General features: G+C 38.7%; 2 protein-coding genes across 5 annotated transcripts in view; one reads left to right on the top strand and one right to left on the bottom strand.

Annotated features, from left to right (window-relative positions):
• The window catches only part of LOC116689119 (selenocysteine insertion sequence-binding protein 2), a 10,438-nt gene extending 5,012 nt beyond the window's left edge, over positions 1-5,426 (top strand). For 2 of the 3 annotated variants that reach the window (XM_032515504.1, XM_032515502.1), the window contains exons 12-18: positions 449-615; positions 783-912; positions 1,028-1,211; positions 1,364-1,584; positions 2,979-3,133; positions 3,246-3,441; positions 3,587-5,426. In XM_032515504.1, coding sequence (XP_032371395.1) covers positions 449-615; positions 783-912; positions 1,028-1,211; positions 1,364-1,584; positions 2,979-3,133; positions 3,246-3,441; positions 3,587-3,714 — 1,181 coding nt within the window. In that variant the 3' untranslated portion in view covers positions 3,715-5,426. The remainder of the gene's footprint in view (positions 1-448; positions 616-782; positions 913-1,027; positions 1,212-1,363; positions 1,585-2,978; positions 3,134-3,245; positions 3,442-3,586) is intronic. The other variant, XM_032515503.1, reaches the window with a different exon arrangement.
• Positions 5,427-6,286: 860 nt separating this feature from the next.
• The window catches only part of prlrb (prolactin receptor b), an 8,705-nt gene continuing 6,993 nt past the window's right edge, over positions 6,287-7,998 (bottom strand). For both annotated transcript variants that reach the window (XM_032515519.1, XM_032515520.1), the window contains exons 7-9: positions 7,837-7,933; positions 7,676-7,745; positions 6,287-7,574 (exon numbers count right to left, since the gene is read on the bottom strand). In XM_032515519.1, the coding sequence (XP_032371410.1) occupies positions 6,912-7,574; positions 7,676-7,745; positions 7,837-7,933 (830 nt within the window). In that variant the 3' untranslated portion in view covers positions 6,287-6,911. The remainder of the gene's footprint in view (positions 7,575-7,675; positions 7,746-7,836; positions 7,934-7,998) is intronic.

The following is a 7,998-nucleotide window of genomic DNA, read 5'->3' as shown; positions in this document are numbered from 1 at the left end:
TCCTGGGCACCGCCAGGTGCTGTTGAGCAAGGCACCGTACCCCCCCCCCACCCACTCAGGGCGCTGGTTCGGCTCACTCACTCTGAGATCTCTCCATTAGTGCATGTATAGATCCTGTGCGTGCGTGCGTGTGTGTGTAGTTCAGGACTGTGTGTGACTACTAACAAGTGTGGACACAGAGGGTAAATTGTAATTTCCCCATTGGGGATTAATAAACAGATTAAAATTAAATTAAAAATTAAATAGCTGCCAGTAGCTCCTCAGTGGATGCCAATAGGCTGGCTGGTTCTAGTCCAGAGAAAAATGCATCTAAGCCTGTCAAAAAAGATTTTCGTGTTATAGGTGATCCCGTGATATTGTGAGAATCCAGCAGCCTTGCTACGTAAATGAAAATCTACCACAGAATAATTCTTATTTTTAACTTATTTAAAAAAAAACGTATTTGTAGTTGGTGGAGGACTACCTGTTGTCCAGAAGCAACCTTTATCCCAGAAGAAGCTGTCCAGGCAGCAGGATAAAATTGCACACAATCCCCTGGACTCCACCAGTCCTTTGGTGAAGAAAGGAAAGCAGAGAGAGGTGCCCAAAGCCAAGAAACCCACTCCTCTAAAGAAGGTAAATCCACCTGCTTAATCTGGAAAAAACACAGATGCAAATTTGAATCAAATTCTTGTATTAAAAAGTAAGAGGACACACACGTCACACACACGTAACAACTACATTTTGTAAGAATGTGTTTCAACCGAGCCGCTTTTATAAGTTTATTTGTGTCTCATCCTCAGGTAATTTTGAAAGAACGGGAAGAGAGGAAACAAAGACGTTTGCTGGAGGAGAGAGGACTGCTGCCTGAAAATGATTTCCAACCTGCTGATGATGCTGCAGAAGAAGAACAATGTGACACAAATGCCACAGGTCAGATCAAGCATGTGAAACAATGGAACATCCATCCGAGCCCTAATGTAACTAAGTAGAGTAAGTAAATGTTTGATTATAGCTAATGTTTGATCTGGATTTTGTGCATCTGTGGCCTCAGATGAGGTTGGGAGTCCTTCAGAAGAACCTGATGATCAGTCAGACTTTAACGGGACAAACCAGATGGCACAAGAGGGGGATGAAAAGGCTGACAAAGATGAGAACGTAGAGCAAGAAACCACCTCACCTGTGCCCTGTCCAGCTAGTCGACCCAAAATCCACAGCAGAAAGTTCCGAGAGTAAGACAGTCATTTATATACACAGTCAGAATATTTGTTGGTAGTCTCTCTTACCAGAAATAAGGAAATATTTACCGGTAGTCTCAAAGAATTGAATCATTGTTTTTCTCAAATGATTGTTATTTAGAAATGTGTGTCGTTGTGCTCGTCAGCTATTGCAGCCAGATGCTGAGCAAAGACGTGGATGAGTGTGTGACGGATCTGCTGAAGGAGCTGGTTCGTTTCCAGGACCGCTTGTACCAGAAGGACCCCATGAAGGCCCGCATGAAAAGACGTATTGTGATGGGGCTCAGAGAGGTCCTGAAGCACCTCAAACTCAGGAAGGTCAAGTGTGTTGTCATCTCACCTAACTGTGAACGCATCCAGTCCAAAGGTACAATGTCCTTTTGTTTGTGCATGTGTTTGTGTGCGCGCATTTTCTCGTAATCTTATCTAATTAACAGTTTTGTTCTTGTTTTGTGTATAAGTGGCAAATGAGATGTCTAATGTGGTTAAAATTTAGATAATAAGGGCAAACTTTGGTTTTAGTGTTTTTCTTCTTTAAAATCAAGTGTAGGGGATTTTTCCTAGCCCTATAATTTAATGCAGATGTGGAGAAGTCCAATCACCATCTTGTCATTCAGAGATGTTACTTTCAATTGTATTTATCACACAACACTTAAGGATACAAGCATCCTGCAGTCAGCGCGGGATTGGAAACTGGAAGTGGACCTTGATAAGAAGCTTGTGTTTCCCCCAGAAATAGTGGCTACAACACTCCGGCCAGACATGGTACTGTGGTCTCCAACAACAAAGCTGGCATATGTTGTGGAATTAACAGTACCATGGGAAGATGGGGTTTAGGAGGCTTATGATAGGAAAAAGAACAAATATTCTGACCTGGTAGCTGAAGCATCCCTGGACGGTTGGAAGACCAGCATCTCTCCAGTAGAGGTTGGTTTTAGGGGATTTGTTGCCACATCTACCACCAGTTTGCTGAGAAAAATAGGGGTGAAGGGTTGCTCTCTCCAACAGGCCATCAAGTCCATGTCAGGTGCTGCCAAAAAAGCAGTAATTGGTTCTAGTTGAAGCGGAAGGACCCCAACTGGGCAGCAAGACTCGGGGAGAAGGACACCCCTGCCATGCGGAGCCCATAAGGGGAATGGAAGGGGTGTACCTGGGACGCTGGGTACACTGTTGAGCCCTCTGGAGATGACGTGGGCTTCAATCAGTGAAACTTTGATGAAGCATTGTGCCCACCTGATGACCCTAATGACATACCATACCCTCCTTTTCACCACTCCACACCGACTGCTGCTGTCAAGAGTTTCCCACTAAAGGGATTGAAACATCTAGTTCTAGTAGCTTTACTGAGGACTGTTGACTGAGACTGTCTATATCAAGCCAGCTAAATTTTCTACTAGGGCTACAACTAAGGATTATCTTTCGGATCTGAATCTAATCCTTTTCTCAATCAATCTATTTATTGTTTAGTCTATTCAGTTTCAAATCTTCAGATTCCGTTGTATCAACCCCCAGAACAGATGAATTGTTGGGGTGAAAATGGCCACTTAGACACATGGACAAAACGGGGAAACACTTTTTTGTTTTCAGATTTATCCAGCTAAATGTGTACAAAATCTGACCATGACAGTTTTAACAAGACATTGTGTCATACTCATTTACAAATATAAACCTGGGAGCAACAAGGTTTACCTGTGCACTAGATAAAAAAAAAGGTTCTTAAAACTGATACTGAGATTCATGGACAAATGTCACTTTTTGCAGGAGGCCTGGATGAGGCTCTTTACACCATCATCGACACTTGTCGTGAACAGGGGGTGCCATTCGTGTTTGCCCTATCCAGGAAAGCTTTGGGTCGCTGCGTCAACAAGGCAGTGCCTGTCAGCCTGGTGGGCATCTTCAACTATGACGGTGCACAGGTTGGTTAATGTTCTCACAATACATACTAACAAGAAAGTTGTTCTTAAAATCAGCATATCAATAAAAAAAATATTTCAAACAAGCTGAGAACTTTGTCTTTCTAATCCACAGGACATCTATCATAAGATGATCGAGTTGTCGTCTGAGGCCAGGAAAGCCTATGAGGTGATGGTGTTGAGCCTGGAGCAGACAGGCCAGGCGGAAGTAGAGGAGTTGGTGGACGTGGAGAAAGAGTTGCACATCAGCAGCCTGGCTGAGGAGGCTAAACCCGGTCCTGATGCCACACAGCCAGAGGAACCAGAGTACAGTAAGTTATTTTCCTGACCAAATATTTGCAATACCTGCTTTTTATATCAATTGGTTGGACGAGGTAAAACCAAGGGAAAGCTGTGAGACAATAACAGAGTTCACCATTTAAAATCAAATAATTATCTTTTTTCTGTTTCTTCAAGTAAAAATTTGGAAGAAAATGTTGGAGAAGGATTGCAACCACACATTTCTGAACTTTGAAAAGCAGCTGAGCTCCATGCGCTTGGATAGTGTATGCACTGAAAGCACTGATGAAGATGAGAAGAGTTGACAGTGGCAACTGTCTGGCCTCTGTGCCAACTCAAAATGACTCACTCGTTCTGATCACCATCTTAGAAGAAACTAAGATGGACTTAATCCCACATGCAGAAAAAGAGCAATGCAAGCGGTTTGCTGCAGTGGTTCTCCCCCTGAGGATTTTTTCAGCAAATGAATCATGTTGCTAGTTTGCAATGAATTATGAATTCCTTTATTTTCTTTTTGGGAAGCTAAAGTAAGATATGTGTTTTTGAGTTCAAGATAAAGTGTGTGTGGGTGATAAAATTGTAGAGATGTAATCACTGACTTACTAGGACCAAACCACTCACTTAAAGAAATCCCACAATATGAACCTTGGACCATGTTGTCTGTAAACATGACTAGAGGGTGTATGGGTTAATGTACTGAATGTGTGTGTTGAATGTCAACCAGTTACACAGTAATAAGAAATTAGCACAATCATTGGGGATTTCTACCCTGGAGGCCCTTTGGTGCATTTTGTTTTTCTCTTTTCAATTTGGTTCAGTTTAAAGTGTTTTTTTGGCATTTTGACTCAATCTGACAGGGACATTAGTGAGGTGACCAGAAATGAAGGGGTAGTGAAGGTGGATGACATGCAACAAAAGTCCCAAGCTAAACTCAAAGTGCAGAGGTTCCTGTTATATGGGCAGTGTCTAATATGTGATCAACTAAGATCCAATGAGATTGCAAACTGATGGTTGTATATCAGTTGTGGTGGGAAAAAAACTGCGTGAGAAATTCAAGTCTGTAAATGTAGAAAAGGTTGGTTGTCAGACAAAAATGTAAGAAACTCAAAGTTCCCACACGTGAAGTTGTCACATGTGCATGAAACATGAGTTGCACACAAACACCCTGCTTTTGACTGAAAGCAAGAGAGTGTCTCAACACACACATACTGTATATTATATTATACTCTTTTGCTGTTAGTATACAAAAACATACTAAACCAATTCATACTAATAAGGAATATATTATTTATTTACTACCACTATTTACATTTTAGGTTTCCCTTGTGTATTCCATTGCATTGTTGGAGTATTGGTGGGAATTTGTAACTTCAGTGTTTTTACACACTCTCAACATCTTAACTACAAACTTTTCTTTACATTCACAAACCGTTTTCACGCCTTACTAAGGATGAATTATATATTATTATATATATAAATGTCATTGATCCTTATTTGAGTCCTGAGTCTTAAACCCCATGACACGCCAAGTGTTGAGTTTAGAGTTAACAATGAAACTATGCTCTTTGCCTGAAATAATTTTTTACAAGTGTGTTGTTGTTTTTCTGATTTGATTGCACTATGTAGTCGAGCCTGTGCGTTTTATTTGTTTTGTAAGTACTACACTGAAATTTGGTGTAAATGGTAGCATTTGATTTTCTTGTAATAGGAAGAAGAGCAAATAATGTTAACAAACATTGCCGGCTGTTGATTTGATTTAAGAGTTAAGTGAGTTGTCTCACAGTCAAATAGTCTCTACACAAGCTAAATTTCATATAATCAGCAAAAGTTTGACATTTTGGGAAATATGCTTCTTCACTTTCTGGAGAGTTAGATGAAAAAGATTTTTAGCCTTATGTTAACCAGACACTTTACCGACCTCTTTTGCGTCTCTTGTCTGAATTACAAAGCCCTTTGTGAACTTTTTTTAAAGGTGCTATATAAATCATGTGCTATATAAAGTTATTGTTATGATATACTGTACATAAAGGTATCGATTTTTTCATCTAATTTCCGTACCAGAAAGTGAATAAGCATATTTCCGTTACTTTAAAATGCTCTACTATAAAATGGTTGAATAAGCGCTGTGGTAGTGAGAGACCAAACTGTGAAACAATGGGAATTTAAAACTGCACAATCATTTGAAGCAAAGGAAGAAAGATGAAAACTAATGTAAATGTATATTTTCTGACATTGCTCTCTTAGAAATCCTTGACTATGAACTCTGAATGTAAGAGGGAATTTACATATGTCCTGTGAATGGAGATACAAATATTTTGAAGCATTAATAGTCAGATAGTTCAGTTGTTGCATGTTAATCAAGAAATTAAAATCAGGACACTCTGTAGTTGATTATTTTCCTTTCCTCAATATCAACATCATATGTAAAATGTAATTTCCATAAAGAGGACAAATGCGGTGTTTACTTTGAGTGTGGGTAGTTAATAAACAGGAAGAAGTGGACAGAGTACACTTCCCTGAGGTATCTCAGAGATCTGTTTAGATAAACGAAACATGGAAATAAAAAAGAATTGTATTTGTTTTGTAATTTTAAATGATTAACGTTTGTCAATATATACAGTATATTAAAGTAAATAATTAAATTTTGACTTGAATGAAGAATCTTGAAAAATATTTTAGTTGTATCTAAAACTCGGCTTACTCCAACATTTTGTCTATTTGGGTGAAAGCAAAGAAGAAACATCTTCCATGAAATCAATTTGAAAACCATAGTTCAAATATACCAGGAAAAAAAAATGCAGGTTTACTCTTCAAGCTTCTGAGCTTAAACTGAGGCAGCAAAAATAATTCTGGGTATAAACATCACTATGGAAAATGTTCAGTTTCAAAGTAAAAAAATATACACAATTTATTAGTTGTTTCATAGACCTTGAATACATTTTACAAATCAATTAAAAAAAGATTTTCAAAAAGGATATATCCTCAGTATGTTAAATGAGTTATAGTAACAATCATTCTTTGAAAATCTGTTTCATTTTTTTGTATCTTGCAGACCTAAATTGTTTGGTTGATTAGACAGTGCAGTCAGTCTTCTTCTAGGTATGTCTTCGGTTTAACTGGATTAAATGTAAGCACAATGCTATGAGCAAGTATGACCACATTTGCTTGTTGCTTACATATATGTCACTTAATTTAAAATTGTATTATTATAGTATTTATTATTACTTATTTTGGTATTGGACAGATTGGAATTCTGACGTGATGATGGTGCTAAATGAAAGTCTAGGGACTATTAAATCTATGTAACAAATGTCACAACAATACATTTAGTACAAGATGTCAAACTATTTAACTCAAAACAAAAAATGTCAACCTCATTATTACAAGTTATGCAGATTCATCCTGTGGAGCATATAAAAGTCTGTATCAAATGTCATTCATCTTTACATCACAAGAACTGCCCTCTACTGGACACCAAAAGGACAGCGTAAGAAGTAAAACTCTACATTGAAGGTGGTGCAGGTGTGGTATCTACATATCCACTATCAATGAGTTCTGTGCACACATGAGGTTTTATTGGATTCTGAAGGGGACAGTCTGTGAAGTGGTATCCCTTCTCTCTACAGTGAGTGTCAAGTGACACAATTTGTTTCTGCAGGACGACCAAATTGTCACTTTCCACCTTTTTCACCCTGCTGTAGTCCTTTTGTATATGTTCCTGTTCCTGAACATCCATGTAGCCAGAGCTCCTTAAAGGGACGTTGTCTTTTTTGAAGATGAGAACATTTTCCCCGTTGACCTCTTTTACGGTGCTGTAGTCCACCTGTTTCACATCCACCGCCTGTATGTTTTCCACATGTCTCTGAATATCCACATAACTGCTGTTTGTGAAGGGTTTTATTGGAGTATCTAGTTCATTATTTATTTCCTCTGACTTCTCCCAGTCATTTTGGCTGGGGGTTGACTCCTTACAATGGATTTCCAAGTCTAAGTGGAAGGCAGTAGGAATAATCAAGCTTTTTTTCCTTTTTTGAGAATTGGTAGGAAGCCCCCCATCATTTTCAGTCACAATTAGGTACTCTTCAGTCTGGTCTTTCCAGGCCACCATAGGAGGAAATCTCTGATTGACGATCAGTGCATTGTCAATGTCTTCTGGTCCCCCACTCTGGAAGTTATTTAGAATTTAGACATTATGACCTCAGCATTGTTATAAGTCTGAAGTAACATTTTGGATAAGTCTAAAATGCAATGCAGATTCAGCGTTACCTTGAGAAGTTGAGCATCAACTCCTCTTATCTTTGGACCAGGAACAGGGGGCAGAACACACAGCTTCACACTAGAGAACAAAATAAAGTGACTCAAATTAGCCTCATCATTTTCACTAGTATAAAGAAGAATTATACATCTTTTTTGCATGAGATACATACGATTTCCTCTTTGCAACCAAGATACACACTGTTGTTATGAATGGAATTGCAGAAAGGATAGAAACCAATATCCACAATGGTACCTCATTCGGAAGATCTGAATAACAAATAAAAATTAAAGCATTTTACTTAATATTATAGCAGTTGCTACCTTGCCAGAAA

Source organism: Etheostoma spectabile, chromosome 5 (assembly GCF_008692095.1).
Source record: "Etheostoma spectabile isolate EspeVRDwgs_2016 chromosome 5, UIUC_Espe_1.0, whole genome shotgun sequence".
In the NCBI taxonomy this organism is placed as follows: domain Eukaryota; kingdom Metazoa; phylum Chordata; class Actinopteri; order Perciformes; family Percidae; genus Etheostoma; species Etheostoma spectabile.
This window is presented reverse-complemented; position numbering and strand designations above follow the sequence as displayed.